General features: G+C 35.2%; 1 protein-coding gene across 1 annotated transcript in view; it reads right to left on the bottom strand.

The window, feature by feature from the left end:
• Window positions 1-27,149, bottom strand: part of LOC149798218 (uncharacterized) — a 184,393-nt gene that overhangs the window by 54,461 nt on the left and 102,783 nt on the right. Inside the window, exon 21 of the mRNA XM_089963322.1 lies at window positions 11,629-11,790. Within this exon, the coding sequence (XP_089819448.1) occupies window positions 11,629-11,790 (162 nt within the window). The remainder of the gene's footprint in view (window positions 1-11,628; window positions 11,791-27,149) is intronic.

Below are 27,149 nucleotides of genomic sequence, written 5' to 3'. Positions count from 1 at the left end.
TTGTGTGACACATCCAAGTCAATACAGTTCCAAACTACGTAATGTTTATGCACAGAAATATTCTTACATAGCTTGTCACCGCAGACTATTTTTTTAGTTCTGTAAATTTGTTATTTTAGCAATTCATTTTTTGTATTAAGAGATCAATAAATTTCCTGGCTGTACATTTTCTGAGGTTATACTTGGAATCTTTACCTAAAACCTTGGAAGTCCAAGGTTTTTCCATGGTTTTCCAAGGAAAACCTAGGAAACCTGTCTAATGCTCAGATTCTGTTCTAGGTTTTATAAGCAAACCTCAGACATTATCTCGTACATTTAAAAAAATAGAAAATACCTTGGACAAAGCCTTGGACATGAGTACTTAGTTTATTTTTGGCTCGGAAAAACCTCAGAAATAAGAACTTAGTCATTTTTTTGCTTGGACATAGTTCGGAGATGAAGGCTTAAAAAGTTTTTAGCTAGAAAATGGACTTGGTCTGTGTTAATTGTGCACTTAGAGATTTCTATATATTTATTCATGAAGCATTTCTATTTATTTATTCATAAAGTATTTTAGTGAAATGTTTTCTGAAAAATTGCAAGACAATGTTTCATTGTCACATTAGTTACAAGAATAATAATTATAAATGTACAACTGAGTCTGAAAAAAATTGCATGGATGATTGGCATGGCACTATTTTTAATTTTTATTTTTAATATGACAGATGATTGTAAGCACAGTTACAATGAAGCTTAATCCCTTTCAAAATGATTTGGGAAGAATGCACTTGATTCTGTTTTCTGACAACAAAAGCACATATAATCCATTAAGGAAATTTAAAAATATTAAACTTTACAAAGAAAGTTGGCTTTTGATCTTCAAATAAATCGAAAAATGACCTCCCAAGTTACTGATGACATAAATTTGAACAATGTTTTTACTTTGAGTTTAAACAGGTGTAAGATTTTTTTTGTTGCAATTACTTAATATACAATTCAAGTATTCATGAAATATAGACAAACAAGGTACTGTAAAATACATTTTCCAAGCAAAAAGGCAACATTTATAATCCTCATTTAAGCCTTGCAAAGCCACATCTATCCTTTCAGTGATCAAGTAAACATGTATGTCAATAATTGAATTGCTCGTCAATAGCTAAATCACGAGTGGTAAAGGATCAAAAGTAAAAAATGCAAGCTTGTGTTAGTGTACTTGTGGCTGATAAAGATTTTAATTTATACACCTAAATTCTAACACCTGAAGACGAACTCTTCTCTCTACATTTCCACTGGACACAAATAATTTTCCAACTGCAAATACATGGCAAGTTTATCTGTGGAGGAGGTATTTCTGAACTTAGCTACTTCTCCAATGGACTAATTTTCTTTGAATGCAATTGTAAATGAATTTTGCTTCTTGACCTTGCTTGTCTTAAAGAGACTGATAATGTCTGTGCTTTGTTAAAGCCTCCTTTGTTTATATGTTTACGAGACCACCCCCACCCCACCACATGCATAATTCCTATTGCACTGGTTTGAAAATAAGTGTAGGTAGATAGTTTGGCAGGTTTCTTTTGTTATATATATATATATATATATATATATATATATATATATATATATATATAAAATGTGCTAAGCACTTTAAGTTCTGTTGGTAATTTTTATTTTTATTTGTAATATTTGTATTTTTTTATTTTTAACCCGAAGAAAAAGTGCAAGGGTCAGCAGCTTAAATGGGGATGGTTGGCTGACTGGGAACTTTTTGTGTGCCTGATATGGCACTTTCGTTCTGCAATGATCGGAATCTGGAAGATAATTTTATCTTATGAAAAAAAACTGAGATAATTCAAGGACCCCACATAATACTTATAGCAGGTGCTTATCAACTTACTGCTTTTAAATTAAAAAAAATATTGAAAAGTTGTGGAAAGTTCAAGAAAATATTTCTTTCATCTTCTAACACTGGTTGCAGTGCATGGAATTATCACAGCCACAGCAGCCGATTCATCAATCAATCTTGTATGCACCATAATAATAAATTTGAAAGTGGTCCGTCGAAAGCAAACTGGTCTGTAAAAATTTGCATTATAAAGGAGTGGATTCATCAATCGCCATGAACTTGTGTGCATTATTTATATGATAATCCTGTTACCGTTAATGTTCGTAGCCTCCTAAATATTGCCCAGCAGGGGAAGGCAATCAAAGATTACAAATGTTGGCAATTTGGTGTCAGCAAGGTTGCCATGTTTTGGGATTACAGAAGGAATTATTGGAAAGATTGCGAGCAAGTTTTTTTATTTTATATTATATTACATTAAATTTGAAAAAGATAAGAACATTTATTGGCTCTCGTTTCATAGCGCAGGCACTTGATTCTGGGGTAAACTAATGTGTACACTCACCAATTAATATATGTTAAGTATTAATTGGTGAGTGTACACATTAGTTTACCCCAGAATCTAATGCCTGTGAAACACGTACAGTTCAGTAAACCTTATTGCTGTTTTCATCTTTATCTCATTGATAGCTTGTGTGTGTTGTCAAAGAGGGATTTTTAAAAATAATTGTTGTGAAATAATGGTATGGAAATTGGATTGAGTGTTCCTGCTTCTACGAAATGTTTAACCCTGCAAAGATATATGATAAATAATAATCATAATTATAATAATAACTCTTATTATTGTTCTCATTTTTCCAATTTTATCTTTGTACAATTCAGCTGTAAATCTCTGGAAGTGAATTACAAGAATATAATACATTTTAATGATAAAAATTATTTAACTTATAATGCTTGATTTGAATAGTGTAAAGCAAACTAACCCATTAACATTAGTTGAATTTAGAAGAAAATATCTAATAATGATTTTCATTATGTATTATTATTATTAAACATGAAAATAAAGTCATATTTTGAAACTGTTGAGAGAACAATAAAATCTGAAAAATATTTAATGACTAAAAAATGGATCTTAAAATAACTGTACATAATTATTACAGTGCATTAAATCTGAAGAATAGGTTTATGAATAGCGTTAAAAACATGTAAGAACAGAACTGAACATCAATGCATATAGATTGTTAGGCAGCAAGAAAATTTACAAAGCAATCAATCAGATTAATTAATGCTTCAAGTTCAGTATATTGATAAAAGCTAAATTACTTTATCCATTTTCTTTAAGTACAGTATTTTATCATTTAAATAACTGAACTGGCCTGCCATGTTATCATGTGTTTGTCTGAAATTGCAGCTGCATTCTACTTTTAGAAATGATGTAGTGATTTGTAACATCACATGATGGCCACTGTTTAACAAGGATTGTATGTGCTATGTCAATGCACAAGTGATTAAATACGCAAGATATAATCAAATTTAGTGACTTCATCAAAATGCACCCATTAACTCATTAACCCCTGGAGGTTTTTGTTGTTTTCACCTGAAATGCGAGTAGGAAACACATTTTGTAGTCTATTTCTGAATACATCCTAATACATTAACTTCCAAGTGATTTCCCATTAACATAATGCCTAGTTGTGTTAGAAACATCATTTTTCATTGGCTATTTCAAACGTGCATGAGCAGAAGGGTAAAAGTTGTAGTTTTTTTGTGCTTAATGTACCCAATATTTTTGTATCGAGACCACTTGTTATTCCAAATGCCCATCTTATCCTACTTTTTGCAAAATTGGTTCATCTGTCTGTGTGTGGTTCAGACTGGTCTGCCTTAGATCTGAGGCCAAAAAGTCTAATATCCGGACACAAAATCAGATTATGACCACAGGCGAATTTTGGGTGGAATAAAATCGGGTCCAAAAAATTAGGTTTTTCCCTCTGCATTTTGTAGTGCAACTAGAACTTCCAGATTATTTGGTATCAATGTAGAGCTACATCTGTCTACCTTTCTATAATACCACCCACTTTAGTATGTCATACATGACCTTGATGCTACAGAGCTTGGCAGTAGGCTACTACCTCCTGCCACGTAAATGCTGCACCAGGGGTTAATGATTACAGCTTTATAGACCATGCAAACCCAGACAGCATATGCCCTTCATTTTGGGTGTAAATATGTGTACCATTTTAAAATGATTAATGCTCATGCGTATCATATGTTGATAATATTAAATATTACTTAAATTGGATTTCTTTTGTTTGTCTAATTGAAAAGGAAATGTGGTGTCCATGAAGACGTTCTCATGCTTTATTTTACCTGCTGCATATGATTTTGCAAAAAATACAAGCATCACTGATCTCTTAATTTCATAAAGAATGTCAGGTTACATAATTAAAATGATTATTAATTTTATTTTTAAAGGCCAATATGCCTAACCACATTTTTTTCAGTAATAAACATGGCTATATGTATTTTTTTCCTCCCAAGTAATCAATTCCTATAACTAGTAAAAGGCATGGAATGTATTGCATATTATTTAAAAAGTTGGCATCTTTTTTTTTTAATTTAGGGTTAAAACAAGTAAAGATGCAAATCCACAATCACCAAAACCACCAAAAATGGCTATGACAATAGCAACAAAATAGGCCACCAAGATGGCAACACCAAAACAGACTAAGACAGTAACACCAAAAAAGTCCAAGGTAAGATAAAGATGCAGCCGTTTCAAACTTTCTACAAACTTTTTAAGCAACAAGCATTGTGTCATATCTTTATGGGATGATTTAAGTATAATGAAATAAAATAAGATAGTAATTCTGAATAACTTTAATAATATCTTTTAAGGTGTGCATCAGGATCTTATAGTTTTATTGAGTGAATACATTAGTTTGAACTCGTAAGCCACTGAGCCAGGAACAGAATACAATCTTGACTGTATCTGTTATCAACAATTTAGAATGATGGTCCCAAATTCAAAGAACAGTTGTTGAAATATAGTTTTTTAAGGGTTAATACCTTATTTTTAGAACTAAAGGATTCCAAACATGATTTGTAAATTGATGGCTGCCAATAACAGTTATATTATATGTGTACTATTTGTTTTATTAATTCATCACATTTTATATTTTTAAACAATATTTTTTTTTGCAGGACTGATCCAAAAGAAAAGGCAAGAACATCAAAGAGGCGATGATAAACAAGAAAATTAATGAAGTGCTAAAACCATCAAGAAACCAGGATATAAATGGATGGATTTTTAAAATGAAATAGACAATTTGGCACTATAAGAAAATTATGGGTATTCTTGATATTCTGACCTTTTTAAAATTTTACTTGTACGTGTTGAACAAATTAAAAATAAAATGTATTCTTATATTCTGTAATATTTGCTTCAATTCTTGGTCTGATGTTTTATGCCAGGGAGGTGTCTGAGAAATCCTCAGACGATATTTCCAAGGAATCCTCTGACGTTGTGTTCTAGGATCATTGGAATATATGTCCGAGGAATTCTCAGAATGCTTGTAAACCATGGGCATGGCCGAGGATTCCTAGGAAACCATTGAGTATTGGTTACAAAAAAACCTTGGAAGTCTGAGGTCAACCTTGGACATTGAGAATAAAAACCTTGGACATTGGTGTAAAAAAAAATGTTGACCGTAGACTATTACCTCAGAAAGTCAGCAACCAATATTCCATGGTTTTTCCAAGGAATATTTGTAAAAGGATTCCAAGGAAACCTCGGAACATGTACAGCTGGGTTACTATGACAAGTGCTAGATCTGCCTGATCAAGCATTTAAGTTGAGATATTATCAATTATGTTTGGCAAATTCTTTCAAAAACAAGGTTGAACCAACAGAAAGCTTTTCTGCAATCTTAAAGTAAAATAGACTTGTTGTGGCTGAGGTATTGTCCAATATATAAGGGGAGTTACCCCATATTAAGTATGGTGGCTATGGTGTGATCCTACATGTGAACGTAAGTTGCTGTGAATATTGTATATCCTTGCTTATTAGTTGGGTCCAATATAAAACTGCATAGACCCGAATCTGCCATTGCATAATGCACTGGGGTCTGTGTAGTTTATAAGCAGTAATCATAAGAACATGCAACAGAAAACTAATCTGCTGGTGCATGATGCTACCGGAGTCCATGTTGCTTGCAGCTGGACTAACAAGTGAGTGTATATGGTATATGACAAGACATACCCCCTCCCATTTAAACTTGCCTTGTCATCACTAAAATTAAGTGTTACTGAATTCTTGATATTTAGCTAACATTTTTCTTGGCTGTCAATGGGGACCAACTTTTATGTTAGAATAGTTAGAAATGATAAGGAACCTCCAATGTATTTCAGATTCTTTACATAACCACCATATGCACTAATTTACAAGTTAGATCCAACTGCAAACAAGATACACCCCAATCTGCCATCACAAGATACACCCCAATCTGCCATCACAAGATACACCCCAATCTGCCATCACAATATACACCCCAATCTGCCATATGACAAGATCAGGGTCAAAACTGTTCTACTGATTACTTCTCACAAACTGCATTATCACTGTCCACCCACGGGACCCCAAGTGACTGAGTGGTCTAAAGCACTCACCATTACGGATCATTGCCATCTCAACTCTGTCTGCATGGGTACACTGGTCTCGGGTTCGGCCAATGTGGGTATGTGAGAAAGCTTGCCAGTAGCTTCTTGTGGGTTGGTGGTTCTTTCCTGTGTTTTCCCATGTTCTTCCTCCACCATTTATACTGTCTGCCATGTATAGCATCGTGTTGTTGGTATCCAGAAATCTGGTTCATAATAAGATGCCTTGTTGACAATAACATGTGATCTAGCAATCACACATTTTACTATATAAGTAATGAAGAAAGAAACAAAATTGCTTAACATTTCAACCTTTTTAATATGAACTTCATCTTAAATCATAAACCAAATTACATTCTGATCAGGTGATATGTGTATATATCAGTTTTATGGATGAAATAGTGAAAATACAGGCAATCATTTTCAATAAGATCTGTTTATAATATAAAAAAATTTATTCATGGGGGCAGTAGATGTCCATGTGATTTACTGGCATTGTTCAGTTGCCAAATTTGCCATCATTGAAGATTTCGCCTGCTGAATGACTGAAAGTTTCTAACTGAGGCAAGGCTGATAAAGGCTGAGTTGTTTCTGGTGGGAGATTGTGAGACACTCCATTAGGGACCTTTCATAAAAATTACAGCTTTATTTTTGACTGTTATTTACAGTGGAATTGGAACCTGAAAATACAGATCTGACAGAGAGAATGTTACTCATTTCTTTCTTCATGTCAAGTTAGGCTATGGTATAGTTGTTCAAGCTTGTAAAGTTGTAACCAGTCAACCTAGATGAAAAGTAAAAAGTATTTTCAGCCTCATCTGAGAATGGATTCAGAAAATGTCAGAATCATTTTTGTACTTGTATGAAATGATGGCAACAGTCTGGCTCATTTTTAGTTTAAAAAATGTATCGAGGTATAATAAAGACTTAAATTCTAGCCAAATATGTTTCATTTGTAAGTTAACAGAAATGTGCCAGTGACAACTTATGTTCAGGATGTCAACTGCCAACTTCTCAAAAAGGTAAACTTGTTTTATTGATCAGTGTCCTATTCAACTGAATTCCATTACTTATGATGACGTTGCATATCAGAAAATGAACATAACAGAGAATGCAAGAGGTGAGATTTCACCCATTTGAATATCACATACTGCTGTGTTCAATGATGGTTTCTATTCAGCAGGAACCTATACGAGATTTCTAATCAGCAGGAACCTATATGAGATTTCTAATCAGCAGGAACCTATATGAGATTTCTAATCAGCAGGAACTTATACAAGATTTCTAATCAGCAGGAACCCATACGAGATTTCTAATCAGCAGGGCCCAATATGAAAAATTAAGATTTATGTGAGAAACATTTACAAAGCACAAAGATCTTTCTTTTCTTTGCAGTGTGTATAAATTGTGAACTATGTATTTAATTACTACCATGTCAATGCCACCCCCCCCCGATTAACATTGAAGACATCCAAGGATAACCCAAATGGGTGACTAATGATTAAACGATAAATCCATGTGGATGGGTGTAATGGCAAATTAAGAGTCATTTATTCAAAAGTACGCAGATACTGGTATCAGATGTGGTTACAGACTTTGTTTTTCTCAGCAGTATGCTGCAAAAATGTCATCTGATCAGTTATATAAATTTACATGCAGTCATGATGGGACCTTTTGGGAAAAGTTGGTGGACTATCAAATTACAAATCTGAAAAAAGTTATTGCTAAATAAATTGCCCAAACACCTATCTCGAAGGAAATTAGATGTCACGCCAGGCTTACTTGTATGCAGACTTATGGACAATTTATCAAGAAATCGGGGGAATCTGAAGGTCTTGATTACATTTACTCCACTTCCATATAATCACGATCTGGTAAAAATAGTATGATAAATTCACTGACACATGTGTGCTGACATTAACGTGGTTTAAATGTCTCAGTTTATACAATTTGCTCATTACTTTCATCATTTTAAGTCATAATGCAGTTTGCTCAATTGAACATTTCTGTTCTTGAAAAGACATAAGGATAACCCCGAATCAAAGGTTATGTCCCGATACTGAAATTTTTCGTATAAAAACCACCATTTAGTTTTAGACAAGGTTGTTGAGTGTCAGTAATGTCAAGCATACTATCAGTTATAAATCATTTAATTTTTATAGGGCTATTAGGACAAATTGGCATTATATTTTCTACTTTTAGTGCCAAGGAAATATTAACCCAGTACAAAGTGAATACAAGAAAGAAAAAAAACCACATAAAAACCCAAACAGCAAACAAAATATGGTCTGACATTAAACAAAGTCTGAAAAGAGAGTTATCAAAAGTAGGGAGAAAATATGCTTAAGAGGCACAGTCACAATTTAAAAACCATAGTTACTTGCTTATAAGATGAGCCAAACTTCAAACAATAAAGATCAAAATCTGCAATACTATAATGCACCTGCAGATCAGGGTCTATATTGTTTGTTCTACTGATTACTCCCAACAAATTAAACAGACCCAGATCTGCCAGTGCATTATGTGATGGCAGATCTGGGTCTGGGCAGTTTGCAGTTGGACTTGACTTATAAGCAAGTACATACCGTTTTTTTTTTAACTGACTGTAAAACGCTAACTGCTTAAAAGTGGCAGATTGAAGGTTTACATATAACGGCATTGATCCTAATGACTTCCCATTATTACGTGCCATCATCATGGCAACCTAATTTTAATAGCTGCACATTATCACTGAAGCACTATGTCATTTTTCATTAATGTTCAGATCTATAGCTGAAGCCTTTATACTGACAAATTGAGTATGAAATCACTTCAAGCCTTTGAGTGAGTTAGACTACTTTGACTCTGGCACGATAGCTGAATACAAAAAGCAGGAAACTGTTGATATTAAGAAGCTTGATAAATCACAACAATAAATGGGAGCTGGAAGGCATTTAGTTTTTTTATATGCCAATCTTCAATCACCCAGGCATCTAATGTTAGCCACAAAGCTGGAGCAAAGGAACCCCTAGCAAACTTCTGACATTTGATATTTGACATTTTAGATAAAGGTGCTACTCCAGAAGTTGACTCTATTCAATGAGGCACATTTGTTTATAATTTGAAATAAATGACTTCTCCTTCATTGGTTTCCCCTCAATGTTCACTGTAATTTTAAACCAAGCATTTGAAAAAAATGGAAAAGTGATCTCAACCAAATAAAATAATTAAATTTTGGAACTGATGACCCATTGTAGACTGTAATTTACTTAAATAGGACATTTACCACTCCCATAAAAAAGAAACAACTTTTTTCTGAGTTGGCACATTCAATGCAATTCTGAAAAATTTTAATTTATTTTTTTGTGCTTCAAAATCAAGTAGTACAGGTTCATATATATTAAATTTAAAATTGCCCAACTTTGACATTCAAAATAAAACCACACTTCTGTGATGTGGTTGTTGTTGTTGTTGTTGTGTGTGGTTTAACACCATTTTTCAGCATACGATAGGCTATACATGGCGGCCAGTATTAATGGTGGAGGAAGAACCCGGGAAAACCCCGGAAAGAACCACCCACCCACGAGAAGCTACTGGCAAGCTTTCTCACATACCCACATTAGCTGAATCTTAGACTCGAGCCGCGGCAGACAGAGGTGAGATGGCAGTGATCCGTAACGAAAAGCGCTTTAGACCACTCGGCCACTCGGGGCCCCCCTGTGATGTGGTACCCTGGCCTGTAAATGAGATAATCAACCACCATTCACTTTTCTGTCTGGTGTAATTTAACTACTTTATATACACACTTACAAGATGCGTCCAACTGCAAACTGCACAGAATCATATCTGTCAGCACATGAAGTGCTGGCAGATCTGAGTCTAGTCTATGCAGCTGTCTGGACAAATCAGTAGAACAAACAACACAGTCGGATCTGTTGATACATTATTTGACAGTTGATCAGGATCACTGTTGTCTGCAGTTGGACTTGTGAGTGAATATATATACGGCATTTACAAAAGGACAACCATACCAACCCCTAATACCTCTGTTGTTATGGCTAACCATATTTTAGAGTCTATTCGAGGACATGTGATTGCAGAAAACAGGCTTATTTCTGAAAGATCAACCACCCCATCAACTAAAGGTGTGACAATCATGACATTCTTCCCTTTGTTCACTACATGAGATCTCCCATATGTTTCACCCCCCACTCCCCTTTTTAAGTGGAGGTGGGGTGCTTCCTTCCAAAATTTTCAGTTTTAGAACAGACCCTGACACCTGTGAATTTTTTCTGACAACTGTCTAAATTGACGTAGCTATGCATGTTAAGTATCCTCCAAACAGCAAACATAAGAAATGGATGTGTTATTGCAGATTTCCTGTTCCATATCACTTTAAGACCAAACTGCATAGACCCTCAACCATTACATGATGGAAGATCACAATCTTCCCATCATCAACCAGCAGGCAGCTACAATTACCATCTATTTTTCCAGCTTAGCCATCTGCTTTAAACACAATTATTTAGCCTTGTACTTTTATTTTGAAGTCCACACCTTTAAAAGATGCCAAATAGGGTGAGATCTGGGTCTACTCAATTTGCATTTGGGGGAACATTATACATAATATAATACAGTCAATGTATCAGAAATGGCATTTTTTGTCCTTACATCTCAAAAAATGCAGACATAACAGACCAAATCAGAAAGAATGGACAGGTACCAAGCCTGACTTTTATAGGACAAGGATGTATCGATTGTAGCCTATCAATTCTGAGAACAGGGCTGATGATGATAAATCTGCATTGTTAGGATACGAAATCAGAAATTGACTTACATGGGTTGCGGGAGAGGTGGGTCTTTTCTGACCTCAAATTTAAACCGTATCATTTTTTTGCTGATATCATCAGTGCAATGAATCTAATAATGATACATCATGATGGCATTATAGTCGGACCCCCGCCCCTGTTCTCATCACCAAACACCACAGACATAAATCTGTTATCACATAATGCAGCAGCAGATCGTGGTCCACACTGCTATTTAAAATATGATATAAAATGAAGAGCACAACTGTGTAATGGCAGATCTGGGTCTACTCTTTTTACTGAAGGCCACCTGTTAATCAAATATACATTTTTCAAAACAGTTAAATCCTCTCTAATGCATCTCACCTTAACTCGGAGTTCCTTCATTGGCTGAGGCATGAGGAGCCCACGTATCTGTGAAACGATTGGTCCCTCTGTTCCCCCAACAACCACAGTGTCTCCCTCACGTAATTTGCCATTTACCAGTATGACATCAATAGTTGTTCCAAGACCTGGCAAAGATTTCACCTGAAAGAAGAAAAATTACTTTTAATGCTTTACAAATTTCTATTCTAGTGTTCTTGTTCTTTGTTATCAGGGCTCTTACATTTTTTTACAAATATTTTGCTGATATGTTTTATCATCTTTCTATACACGTGAAAGACTATGACTGAAAATTCCTCAACATCACTATAATCCATATGAGAACAAGTTAATAGTGTAACCCAACTTACCGATAGATATTAGCTGCAAATAGGTTTCATTTTGTGAGATTTTAATTCCATTTGTTAGCACTTGATAGGCTATACATGGCAGTCAGTATATTTTGGTGGAAAAAGAACCCAGGAAGAACCATGTTGACCAATCGAAAGCTACGGCAAACTTTCTCACATAATTGCGATGGCCAAGTCAAGACTCAAACTCGTGAAGACATAACTGAGATGTGTGAGTAATCAGCAAAGCTGAGTGCATTAGATAGAAAATGGTTCTTAATATCTCTGATTAAGGCATCCAAATTTATTTCAGAGCAGTTTCCCTACAATATTCCTTAGTTTGGTAAAATAAACTCAGTATTTTTTATTATTTGAAAAAAAATAACTTGTTTGAAATTAAATGTATTAAATTTATCAAGTGAGTTCAATCGTTACTTGCCAAAGGAAGAGTGTGTGTGATTAGGATTTGTAATTTAGCTTTTAAAACTGTTTCAGTCATATCGCTAGTGATGTCTAGCACTGGGGCATCATGCCGCAGACACCTAACATGATGTCCCAACCTGTCACATTTTCCTGACACCAGGCCGACCAGTCCTAACACTAAACTCTTAATGCTGAGTGCCAACTGAGGCAGCTGTTTGTACCATTTCTGTAAGTCTTTGGTATGACTCAGCCGGGTTTCAAACCCATGACCTCCCACTTCCGAGGCAGATGCTCTAACCACTAGGCCACCAAAGCGGTCAATAAAGGAAGAAATTATTCAAATAGTTTCATAAATTCAAAATGAAATGCTCAATCAGTCAAGAAAATAATTATTAAAAAAGTTAATACTTCAAACATATTTTCTGGGTATTTTTTAAGTAGAGGAAGAAAAAATAAATTTGGCCTATACATGGAAAATAGGTCTGAAGAACAAAACTAAGGGCACATATACTTCCTAAATGGAAAAAAGAAAAGTAGTTCCAGATGTGATATAGCCACTGTGGTGATAAAAGTGGTATTTTCTTCCATAATGATACAGTTCAATATCTCATTATGAAATCAATAACTAAAGCAAACATCAAATCTTTTAAAATTATTCATTGACAATATTCAATTAGAAACCCTGTACACTATGAGGTCGGAATCTCTAGCCTTTTTACTTGATCAAAACTAAGACCCCCCCCAGTAGAGACAGTGGTAAGAATGCTGATAGCGTAACTGGATCAGTCATGGTGTGTCCATGGTTCAGGCACATTACTACAGCACTAAACAGCCATTATGTGTTACTGTCCTATAAAGTACCAAACCAAACCAAAATTTTATTCCAATGGGGTGGGGGTGGGGGATCACCTGCACCCCCTCCTGCTCATATTTTTAGAAATAGACTGAGCAACTTCATTTTATCAGAATCAGATGGAAAACAATGCTGCCAGAATGGCAATAAGCAAATGTTGATAAATAGATGGGCAGTCTTAATTGGTCTTCTCTCCAGGTGAGCTAATAATAGTGTTAATGATCAGTATTACACCTTTGGACCTCTTTAGTGATTTACAACCTGCAAGGAACTGGCCTGTCTTCTATGTTGTACCATTCCAATGTGGGCCTATCAAAGCTCCCACCCCAATCACCCACAAACACACTTTTCTCAATGTTCCTGTAATGAGGAATCTATTATCATTTGCACCAAATACATACTTGGTATAATTTTTAATAATCTTTCTGCCTTTATTTTATAGACAGTTGGTGACATGGCACTGTCTCAAATACTCTTCCATGACCCTTACATTATAAGAGATATTTACAGACAACACAATGTAGAGCTATAAAATGTATATGAACCTAATAATTTTTTTCTTCTCAAGGTTTTGGATTGTTTGGTCACCCATAATTTTTTAAAAATATCTAGATCTTAAATACATCAACTTACACTAGCAGAAATCAGCCTTAAAATAACACATTCAATTTCATTATATAGCTTTGAATAATGAAGAAATTCAAGGTCAAATTTGTTCACTTCCTACTTTCAAGGATTAAGAAATTTTCTCAAATGGCTGCACAGATGTATGAATTAGACTTGCTTTTGAAGCACAAAACTGTCAACAAAGAATGATGTGATTAAATTTATTATGGCTGTAGATCAAATGGAATGGCTATTGAGAGTAACTGAAGGATGTTTTGCTAGTTGTAAATTTTTTCAAAAGGTGTCAACAACACTGTTGACCTCTGATATTATTCTGTGTGTTTCAACCCTCAGAATCTCTTGAAGGTGATTTAGTGAGCCTTCATTTCCAACAGGTCCTGTGATTGAGGGGATATATCCGCCTTTCCACACCCCATCATCAAAGTGCAATCAAATACTGTCCTATCATACTGCACTACAGTAGCCATTGTTAAGGTGACAATTTGTCCTGTCCTTATCACACACCACACTGAGAGGCAAGCAGACGACATTGCTCCACTTGTCATTGACTGATTTAAGAGCTTGTCTTACCCCTATAGCAACAATTTCACTACTTGATCAATGTCTTTTTCAAGTGAATCTGACAGGATTTCAAAAGAACATCAATTTAGCAAAGTGAAATACAAGCCCAGATAAGGGTTTTGTATGTTTCAATTGCATACAGGAGTGTTATTGCGCTAATTCTTACAGGAAGTCTATCAATGAGAGTCAGTCTCTAAGAGGAAATTGCTTTATAATGTGCAAAAAAAACCCAGAACAACCTGCAGTTGTCAATGCAGATAGTAAAGCCTCTGATACTTTAGGATAAAATATTGTACTTCATTATTCCATATTCAGAATGACCACTTGTATGCAAGTATCACCTAGGAAAGATCCTAAATAGCTAGCAACAGACTTTATTAAAATAGGTAACTTTTTATTGGAGTCAGCCATATTTGTGTATATATTTTCATGCAAATTTTCAGTTTGTTAAACAGTACAAATTTTTGCTTATTGATCACGTTCTCATGCTTGCAATGAAAAATTGTAAAGGAATACAATAAAAAGCTTGAGTAAATGTCTCTGCTTTAAAAACTGAAATTCTGCATACTTGTTGCAGAATTCACCATTTGCCCAACATGGAAATAACACCCCAGAGACCATTTTAGGACATGTCATTCATGCTAATTTCTCCAAGATCACACAAAGAATCATCTAAATGGGCGAAAGTCACACACCACATTTCTAAGTCTTATGTTTGTTTAGTTTATTAAATATACACTATACTTTAAGGTTTCAACCTTCAATTTATGTGCAAAAGTTGCAAATCATATTTGGATGCCCTAACTATACTTGAATAAATCTACCTGTATTTAGAAAATCCCCACGTCCATCTTTTATTTTTCAAAAACTGACTATACTACACTCATCACTGGAAGGTTATGGGTTTGAATTCTACCACTGAATCAGTCTGGGTTGACTTTATGGTATATTCCTTGTCAAAACATTTTACTGCAATTGCCTCAGTACTAAATACCATGGGTTTCTGTCCCGCAAAGCACCAACCCACACCAAGCCTTTTCTCAAAATGGGAGGGGGGAACCACTGTTACATCCTCCCTCCCAAACCTAATTTTCAGTTTAAAAATAGACCCAAAGTGAAATGCGTGTATAAATGTTGTTACTATAGTTGTTGTTTTGGGTTTGAGGCCATTTTTCAATGCATGATAGGCCACAGATGGTGGACAGTATAACTAGTGGAATAAGAAACAGAGAAAACCCTAGTATGAACCATCTACCCATAAGCTTTCTCATATACCACAATAGCTGAGCCCAAGATTCAAGCCCACATGGACAGAGATGAGATGGCAAAGATTTGTGAAGTCAAGTGCTTTAGACCACCGGCCAATCAGGACCAAAAATGAATATTTCGAATATCTATAAAACATTTGATGCAAGCCAGTCTTTGTACATGTATTGTTTTTTCCTCTAAATAAAGGCAATAATCTTTCTCTATGTATCCTTCAGGGTCTTTTGACATGTTTATTATTCAAATAAAACAACAAAAATTGACCTATGCAAATTCAAACTTTATATAAAAGACAGTAAAAGAATTGGAATATTGTCAAGGGAATAATTTAGTTATTTCACGACATCTGCATGTTTAGAAATTTCTGCAGGAAAGACAGAAATAGATTCAAACTTGAAGCAGCATCAACCATCATCTTGTGTATAGTAGCTTCATCAATTGATATGTACAGTATAATTAGTGTCAGACAGTAATGACCGCTGAACATTTTGGGGTGCCGTATATATATGTACTCGCTAATAAATCAAGTTCAGCTGCAAACTGCAAAGACCCTGATCTGCCATTACGTAATGAGCTCAGAGATCTGAATCTATGCAGTTAGGAATAGAACAAAGAGCACTGACTCTGATCTGCCATTACATAATGAATTCACATATCTGAGTCTATGCAGTTAGGAATAGAACAAACAGCACTGACCCTGATCTGCCATTACATAATGAGCTCACAGATCTGAGTCTATGCAGTTAAGAATAGAACAAACAGCACTGACCCTGATCTGCCAGTACATAATGAGCTCACAGATCTGAGTCTATGCAGTTAGGAATAGAACAAACAAATCTGACCCTGATCTGCCATTAGATAATGAGCTCAGATCTGAGTCTATGCAGTTAGGAATAGAACAAACAACACTGACCCTGATCTGCCATTACATAATGAATTCACAGATCTGAGTCTATGCAGTTAAGAATAGAACAAACAGCACTGACCCTGATCTGCCAGTACATAATGAGCTCACAGATCTGAGTCTATGCAGTTAGGAATAGAACAAACAACACTGACCCTGATCTGCCATTAGATAATGAGCTCACAGATCTGAATCTATGCAGTTAGGAATAGAACAAACAACACTGACCCTGATCTGCCATTACATAATGAATTCACAGATTTGAGTCTATGCAGTTAGGAATAGAACAAAACACTGACCCTGATCTGCCAATACATAATCATTTTTAATGATGATAACACTGAGCCATTCTGATCACAACACAAAGACTTTCTCATTCACATCCTTTACCTCAAACAATAAATATCAGCAACACCAACATTTAAATTCACACAATCAGTACGAAACCTAGGTGTTACTGGACAGTACTCTCACACTGCACTAACATGTCATGAACATATGCAAGGCTGCATATCTTGAGCTGAGACACATCAGCTCAATTCGCAAATATCTTTCAGTTGATGCCACTAAAACACTTGTGTGTTCATTAGTACTTTCAAGACTGGACTATTGTAATTTAATTGTCTGCTTCATCTCAATATCTGCTCCAGAAACTTCAAAAAGTTCAAAACACAGCTGCTCGGATCATACTTAGAGTACCATGATCAGAGCACACTTCCCTGCTGCTCTGTACCTTACACTGGCTATCCATTCGATCCAGAATCAAACACAAAATTTGTTCTCTGTGCTACATTTCATTGTCGGACTCTAGTCCAACATACCTATCCGACCTCACCCATGTGTACACACCAGCAAGATACTTACGCTCCTCTTCTGACAACTGTATACTCATTATTCCCACTATGAAAACAAAGTCATATGGACAGTGTTGTTTTGCCTACCAGGGTCCAGCAACGTGGAATGAATTGCCCACTGAACTTAGACACAAAGACACAGTGATCACATTCAAGAGGGCTCTCAAAACTCACTTATTTCGACTGCAAGAACAAACTTAAAGACCTAATATGTTTCCTACCTGAAATATTCTCAGCATGTTTTTTAATGTTTTCGAATTTCATGGTGTTTGTTTATGTAATCATATCATTATAAGTTTTTTATCTTATAGGTGTTGTCTAATGTTGTAAAGTGCTTATAGCTTCTAAAGATTAGGTGTTATACAGTTTTCATTATTATTATTATTATCATTATTATTATTATTATTATTATTATTATTATTATTATCTGCCATTGCATAAAGAATTCACATATCTGAGTCTATGCAGTTAGGAATAGAACAAACAACACTGACCCTGATCTGCCATTACATAATGAGCTAACAGATCTGAGTCTATGCAGTTAGGAATAGAACAAACAACACTGACCCTAATCTGCCATTACATAATGAGCTCACAGATCTGAGTCTATGCAGTTAGGAATAGAACAAAGAGCACTGACTCTGATCTGCCATTACATAATAAATTCACAGATCTGAATCTATGCAGTTAGGAATAGAACAAACAGCACTGACCCTGATCTGCCATTACATAATGAGCTCACAGATCTGAGTCTATACAGTTAGGAACAGAACAAACAGCACTGACCCTGATCTGCCATTACATAATGAGCACACAGATCTGAGTCTATGCAGTTAGGAGCAGAACAAACAACACTGACCCTGATTTGCTGCACATTATATGATAGCAGATCAGGATCTATGTTGCAGCTGGATTTAACTTTTTTGCAAGTATATATGACCCATGCCAGTCTTGTATAAAAACTTCAGATCTAACTAGTGTCTATATGAAATAAGGTGCCTCAAACAGGAGTCATATACCATTCCAAGTTTCATTTTAACAAAAATTAGGTTACCTAATTTTAAGAAGACAAATACAAATGACCAAGTTGTGAGAGCTCTTATAAATCTTCAGTGTCACAATTTTCAACTTCTTTTCTGTATTCAGTGCACTTTTTTTTCTAACTTCTTTAACTCATAATCACGTTATGGCACAACTTGCCCGGTATGATAAATTCATACACCAAGGTGGTAAATCAAAAATTAAAGTGAAAATGTATTTCTGGAACACAAATGCCTTGCAGTAGCAACCAAATTACCAAACTTAAATAGTGTAATAGAGAGATGAATAACAAGGGCAACTTTTTCTTTGACATCTGTGGTAAGACAAAAGAAGCAAAGACAGATGCACACAATATAAAACCTGAAAATCATCTAAATCAAGATTATGTTCTTGGATGCTTTGAAAGATAAATAACTCCTTACTGGTTTTAAATCTGCACTATTTCATTAAAGTGTCTAGGATTTTTCATGATACAGATCCAAAACTGGTTAAATTTAATTTTTTTTATGGGAATCTTATTTGGCAAAGCATATACAGGAATAATCTTGGAAGGACATCAATGTAAAACTAATCAGGGTGTAACAGTTGGACATGGATAATGCTAGCTCTCCCAACCAAATTGTTGTGTTGGTGGTGTTGGTGGGGCACACAAATGGATTTCCTGAAAACTAGGCCATGAACATGATCATGGCCTGTATTTAATTGCAAAATATGCAGTATATACTGGCAGAATATGGGACACATACTGGTAGAATATGGGACACACTGGCAGAATATGGGACACAGTGGTAGAGTATGGGATACATACTGGTAGAATATGGGATACATACTAGTAGAGTATGGGATACATACTAGTAGAGTACGGGATCCATACTGGCAGAATATGGGACACAATGGTAGAGTATGGGACACATACTGGTAGAATATAGGACACATACTGGTAGAGTATGGGATACATACTGGTTGTTGTTGTTGTTGTTCTAGGGTTTAACGCCATTTTTCAGCACAAGATAGGCTATACATGGCAGCCAGTATAACTGGTGGAGGAGGAACCCTGGAAAACCCAGGGAAGAACCACCGACCCACGAGAAGCTACTGGCAGGTTTCCCACGTACCCACGCTAGCCGAGCCTTGGACTCGAACACACGCAGACAGAGTTGAGATGGCAGTGATCCGGAACGGTGAGCGCTTTAAACCACTCGGGGCCCCGGAATACATACTGGTAGAATATGGGATACATACTGGTAGAGTATGGGGCACATACTGGTAGAGTATGGGATGCATACTGGTAGAATAATGGATACATACTAGTAGAGTATGGGATATATACTGGTAAAATATGGGATGCATACCAGTATAGTATGGGATACATACTGGCAGAATATGGGATACTTACAGGTAGAGTATGGGATACATACTGGAAGAATTTGGGATACATACTGGTAAATTATAGGATACGTTGTGGTAGAATATGGCATACATCTGATAGAAGCTTGACTTCAGAGGTCCCTATGTTTGCTGTTTAAACCCACTGATTGCAGTGTATTAGATTACTCACATCAAACTGGCTGACATCTCCATTTAATCAGAATCAACCCAATAACATAAGAAATGGTATGTGTGTAATTTGGATTTTTAACGTACTTTAAAAAAAAATCAGTCGTACTGCTACGATGTCTGCAGTGTGGTAGTTTATAGTGATGTCTAGCTTGGAGGCATCATGCTGCAGACATTTAGAATAATGTCCCACCTTGACTGATTATTCTGACACCAGTCTGACAGTTCCTAACACTAACCTCTTCAATGCTGAGGCCTAAGTGAGACAGCTGCTCCCATTTTTATAAGTCTTTGGTGTTTTAGTCAAGAACAGTGGCAGAATTAGAAAGTGTAAAGGCAATTTGGTAAAGCACATATTTTCCAATCAGAATAATAAACTTTTTAGTAAAGATCATACCAGGATGACAAAATAGTTCAGAAATTGCTCGCTTGAACAATGTGTTAAGCAGTGTAAAGCAAATGCAATGATGGCTGATACAATGTGACTTCCGTCAACTTTTACAATGGTTGTGCTTTAGTAAGGGTTGTTTATAAATGTGGTTAGTGTCCATTTTTATGTGGTTAGTATCCATTTTATGTGGTTAGTGTGCATTTGTATGTGGTTAGCATACCTTTTTATTTACATCATATATTTTTATTCTGATCTTCATTGTAACAAACACAGGACCTGGATATCAGACAATGATAAACGGTAACCATAAATCACTGACAATGTCCTATGTATTAAAATCATGTACTTACTTTACTTCTCATTTCCTGACCTTTATATCGTTTGTCCCTAAATGGAGTAACTTGCTCATTAGGAATGATGGATGGTGAACTAGGTGACAGGGAAGTGCCATTTCAGGTGTATGGGAACTACTGTACATACTCAAATAGTAAGTTGGATCCAACTGAAAAATGCAGAGACTCGTATCTGCCGTCACATAATGCGCCAGAATAGTTGGATTTGAAAATTATTAGGATCAATAAGTAGGACAAACATGCAAACCCCTGACCTGCCCACACATAATGTGGTGACAGATCAGCATCTATGTTGTTGGGACTGGACTTGCAGGTGAGTATATACAGTAGTCATTCGAGGATTAACCTGTACAGGAAATTGGTGGTTAAATCACAGTCCTTTCCTGCTACTCTTTTGTAAAGAAGCCAATGTTATCTGACATCAGCTGACATGATTAATGTTAACCACTGGATATGTGGACCAAGTCTTTCACAAAATCTGGATTATAATGCAAATAACCTGGTGTGAATGGTTGTTGTGGGTTTAACACCATTTTCAGCACATGATAGGCTGGCTATACAGATGGTGGCCAGTACATCTAGTGGAGGAAGAACCTGGGAAAACCCTGGGAAGAACCACTGATCCACTGGAAGCTACTGGCAAGCTTTCTCAAATACTCACTTACTCACAGTGAGTCTAAGACTCAAACCTATGTAGACAACAGTGAGATGTCACTGATCTGTAAAGGCAGGCACCTTATACCACTCAGCCACCATTGATCCTATTGTGAATAGTTATGGCATAATTATCCATTTAATATGATTGTTACCATCAAATGTATGTGTAAAAGAGAAAGAAAACTAAATTCAATGCTTCTTTTAAATTTAACTAGATACAAGTGCAAGAAGGATGACTATTACTCACAATGACTTAAATGCAAAACTGAACCAGACTGACAGATGTGAGGACAAAGGTAACACCAAATGTGTCCTTCCACATTTGTGTGAACAAACATAAACGTGTTTTCCAAATGAAGAATGACAGTAAATTTATTTACCATGTCAAGCACCAAGATTAACAAATCACATCAAAATTTCAATTTATTTGCTAAGTATTGTTAATCAAATTTTCTAATTACCATATGAACTCGCACATAAACTGGATTCAATAGCAAACAATACAGACCCTGGCCTGCTACTGAATAATGCACTGGCAGAACTGGGGCTGTTTGTTTTTCTACTAATTAGTCCTAAAAAATTGCACAGACCCAAATCTCTTTGTTGCATAATGCAACAGCAGATCTATGATATCCTTTGTGACTGAGGGTAGCGTTTTGGTCTAGTTGACTTTTGTGATTTAAAAAAAAAATAAAGATGTTTACTTTGATTTCAGTTCAAGGCCTAACTTTATTTACAAATTGAGAAAACTTTTTCACAATTTTGTGGAAAATTTCGTCAGAAATGTGGGTTTTCTGCAAACTCTGTGTCTTGGGTCAAGTGAAACTAGCCTAGGTAAACAATTATTATTAATTTCTCTTTTAATCAGTTACTTAACTGATAGGACATTTAGGATTGTGACAGAACATTTAGGATCATTTGGGAATTTATTTAATTTAAGAGGAACTTATAGAATTATAAGTTCCTCTTAAATTTTCACTATGTATTACAGGGAAATAAATTTGTTTGTTGAATTTGGTTAAACTTTTTGGTTTCGCTTCTTTCTGTTACTTAGTTTAAAATCATAGAGCAGTAACATAATACCCAAGTATATAGTACCTACAAGTGGACTGAATTCCCTCACCGTAATGATGTTCACGGAGACAAACAAGTTGACCAGACCAGTCACCTTAAGATGCATACAGCCATTAAATGAGATGTTTGTGTCCATACACACCCTATAAAGGTATTGCCTTATACTGAAATGCCTTACAGTGATGGAATACTGTATTATAATTTTCTGATCTTCCTCTTACGAAGGACAGTATACTATTTTCCTGATCTGATCCTTTTTCACTGGGTTTCTAAATTTGCATTTTGAAGCAACCACAAACATTTTTACTCATGAAAGAAAGTCAACAGGCTTTTCATTAATTTCACTGCCAATTCACATGGAACTTATGCAGTGCTCCCGTGAAGCCTTTATCATATGTCTCTTAAGTGGGGAAAAAGGGTGAGACCTCCTATTTTTCTCTATGTCTGCATATGCATGAATGCATGTGTGTGTGCACATGTGTGCATGCACATGTTGTACCCAAAAAAAGACATTGCAAATTAACTTGAAATGGTCTGCTTTGTAAAGATGCCATAATTTGAATTCCTTTTCTCCTTGCCAAGTTCCCTATCTTAGTTACCAAGTGATTCTGCAATTTCTGTTGTAATGAATGAAACACAAAGTTAGTCATTGTTAAAGAAATTTGCAAGATAGTAAAGTCACTTTGCATCACATGATGAAATCTTATTATGAACACAGTCTTTTGAATGGTGTATGTGATTTGGATTTTTTAAACAATTTTAAAAAATTTTCAGTCACATCACTATGATGTTTGCAGTGTGTTATGTATTTTTGATTTAATTTATATTTGATTTAATTTAATTGTCTGTTTGTAAGTTTAATTTTTTAAAATTTATTTCATGTTAAAGTAATGTAATTTTGTTTACTGGAATTTGATATTTTCCAGAAATTAGTTTGACCTGACCATTTAGTCATAAACACCTAATGCTGGCTCAAATTAGTTTGACCTGACCATTTAGTCATAAACACCTAATGCTGGCTTAGTTCCTGACCCTGATTCAAAATTAGTAACAGTTCGAGTAAACGACTGTTAAACAAATTCTTAATGTGTGATTTATAGGGTGGATCGAGGCTGACTGGGATTACCTGACTTTAGACATAAATAGCTTCTACGATGTTCAACAAATTCTGGTTTACTGGAGATCTGACCCTCATCCAGGAATCTGTTTTGCATCTTAAGTTAGTGATAACCTATGTCTTTAGAGAAATAATCTCAGCTCGGCATTTTACCTTTATCACCTAAAGGTGTTTTGTTGTGACCAGTTGATTTGAAATTCTATTTTATGGAATTATTAATTCTTTTTCCCTAGGAAGATTTAAGTGCTCATACAGAATTCTTGGACAAAGACATTTATTGAAATTTTATTCGGCATTCAAACACTGGAATATTGTTGTTGTGGATCAAAGGGGAACTGTTGACACACCAGTACTACACTGGCATTAGCATACGTCATTGCCTTCCATTTTGTATTTTCATCGGGACTCAAACTCAAATGTATTAGAACATTTTATTACTAGGACTAATAATTTTTAATTCTTAGATTTTTCTTGGACTATTTTTATATTTTTGATTCTTAAAACTGTAAGTTCTTTTTTCCATTTTTACCTTGTGTTTCTTGGGAAATAAATTGTTAAATTTTACAAAGCTTGATGTCTTCACTCTTTTTTTGTTGCATTTATTAAGAGCCTAAATGTAACAAGTATGGCAGTTTAAAGTGATGTGTATCACTGGCGCATCATGTTGCAGACATGTAGCATGATGTCCCACCCAGTTACATTATCCTGACACCAGGCCGACTAGCTCTAACACTAACCTCTTAGCGCTGAGCGCCTAGCAAGGCAGCTGTTAGTACCATTTTTATAAGTCTTTGGTATGACTTCTTAATAATGTATGATGTACATTACATTAGACCATTTGACAAATTTTATCATAAATATCTGACAAAGCTATGACACCTTATCTGCCAAGAGACAAGTTAGAAGTTTACAAATGTCAGCATTACAGCAGAATTGCATGGTCAATTCTAGAAATGAAAATTTAGAGTCACAGTACACTCGAAAAAAAAGGGGGAGAATATTCTGCATACATGAGGGAATTCATGAAGAAATAAAAATAAGGACTTAAAATATGATGAACAACTTTCAAACATTCTGCAAACATTTTGGCAAAAAAAACTGATGTTTTGGGGCACAAATCACACAATCTTGCATCCTTGAAGAGACAATGAAACCGATTGGAGTCTCCTAATCTAATTGTTCAACAGCATACACAGTTACTTACATCTGTCAAACTCTGATGGGAGATATGCAAATTGTGGTTCTACATTCAACCTAAGAGAGTAATTTTCATGGCAGTAAAATACCATCCTAAAATATTTATTGCCTTGCTTTGTTGTATCAAACACAATCTGTCAAACTTCTGCTAACTGTTAACAGAGATGATTAATCGCGACAGCCATGGTAACCATTGCATGGCATAACAATGTGCAAACACAGGACCTTCTGATCTATATTATCACACTGGATTATTAAATGTGAAACTTGATACAAATGGAAACAGAGTCAATCCATGACATCCCACAAATGTTTGGTATCTGTTACTGACACAGTACTAACTCTCCTTAATCCTATACCCTTGTTGGCCTGTCAGGATGCATTTTCATTATGTCATCCAACAGCTGCTTAGTCCTGTATCAAAATTAGTTTCTTTGCAAGTGTAAGTAGATCAAATCCCCAAAAGGACCACCCATGATACTTCATACTCTCTCCTCTCTCTCTCTCTTTATATATATATATACACAAATCATATGGCGAATAACAGTCCTTTCAAGTGCACTGGATCCAGCAAAGGATCACGTGTGTCAGGGATTGATTAAGATAAATGAAATAAACTGACAATTATCAGTGCAAAATTTACATGGCTGTTTCTACAGGAATTAAATCTAGTAGAAACATAATAAATTTAAAGGTTTAATTCCTGTAGAAACAGCCATGCAAAATTTTTGCAAACAAAACCTGTTTTTCTGTTTTATTTGTTTGTCTTATCTATGTTTTGTATTTGCCTTTGAATAAAGAGTCGAAAGCGCTCTGGCTAGTTAGATACTAGTTTCGCACTGTTTGTTGTCAGTTTATTGTGTATATATATATATATATATATATATATATATATATATATATATATATATATATATATATATATATATATATATATATATATATATATATATATAACGTGGATCACAAATATTTTAGGAAGCACAAAATCTTTTGGGAAATTTTGCAACTTATTGTATGACCTGAGTGTAATCAATGTTTATAAAAAAAAGTTCACCTCCACTAGTTTCCAGTAGCCATTGTAAACACTGTTGTGCAGAATATTGTGTTTACAACCTTTTTTCTACCTAAAGATATTTCAGTGAAATTGTATCTTTATATTAGAACTTTTATCCATTTTTAAATTTAAATTCTTAACTTTTAATTGTCACTATACAAGACAGTCTTGTACTGACATACTGTGAGGCATCCTTACCTACCAACCCACCCACCAACCTACATACCTACCTGACAGCCCAAAAAAACTAGGAAACAGAAGTTCATTATTTTCTATGATATGAAAGCAGAGGTACTATAATGAGATGATACCCCCCCCCCAACAGATTAGTGTCATTTTTGTCTTTAATCACTACAGGAGAGGCCATGCATGAAAAGCATGCAGCATACAGTCCACACATCTAATTCATATACTCATTCACATATGGCAATGTACAATGTATAGTCAGTTTTTAATTGCAAGTTTACACACTAAATAAACATAGTTACTCCAACTTTCAACTCCACATGTTGATCCTGTAAAAGATGCACAATCATCTCTTTAACTAAACATTAACAATATTACACTGTGTATAATCATTCAAAATCCATATGAGGCTGGTCAAATTGTATCTTACACAGTGGGTCCCTTTAATAGCTAGTGACTTTTAACAAACACATAAAGAGTTGATGAAAGTCCAAATAACCATCCTATACTGCAGACTGACAGAAAAGGTATTCCAGAAAGATTCCAACATAAGCATTTAGGTGTTAATTTGTCTGGCAACCCTGCTTGGCATTTACATGTCAAGTATTTGTCTGAAAAGGTATGGGAGAAAGTTTATAATTTGAAGAATTTGTTGTTTTTATGGGTTTAATGCCATTTTTCAGCACATGATAGGCTATACATGGTGGCTAGTATATTTGGTGGAGTAACAACCCTGATAAAAACCCATGAAGAACTACTGACCCATGGGAAGCTAATGGCAACCTTTCTCATATACCCACGTTGGCTGAGCCTGAGACTCCAACCCAGGTGGACAAAGGTGAGATGTCACTGATCTGTAAAGGTGTGTGCCTTATACCACAGGGCCATTTGAAGAAAAATAGAAATATTGAATTGATCTGTCTTGATGTTACAAGCATTTTAAGTGTGTGGTAGTAACAGTTGTAGTTGTAGTTGTTGTAGGGTTTAACGCCATTTTTCAGCACACGATAGGCTATACATGGCAGCCAGTATTAATAGTGGAGGAAGAACCCAGGA

The sequence above is a fragment of the Sinohyriopsis cumingii genome, chromosome 6 (assembly GCF_028554795.1).
Source record: "Sinohyriopsis cumingii isolate HCF-2022 chromosome 6, ASM2855479v2, whole genome shotgun sequence".
In the NCBI taxonomy this organism is placed as follows: domain Eukaryota; kingdom Metazoa; phylum Mollusca; class Bivalvia; order Unionida; family Unionidae; genus Sinohyriopsis; species Sinohyriopsis cumingii.
This window is presented reverse-complemented; position numbering and strand designations above follow the sequence as displayed.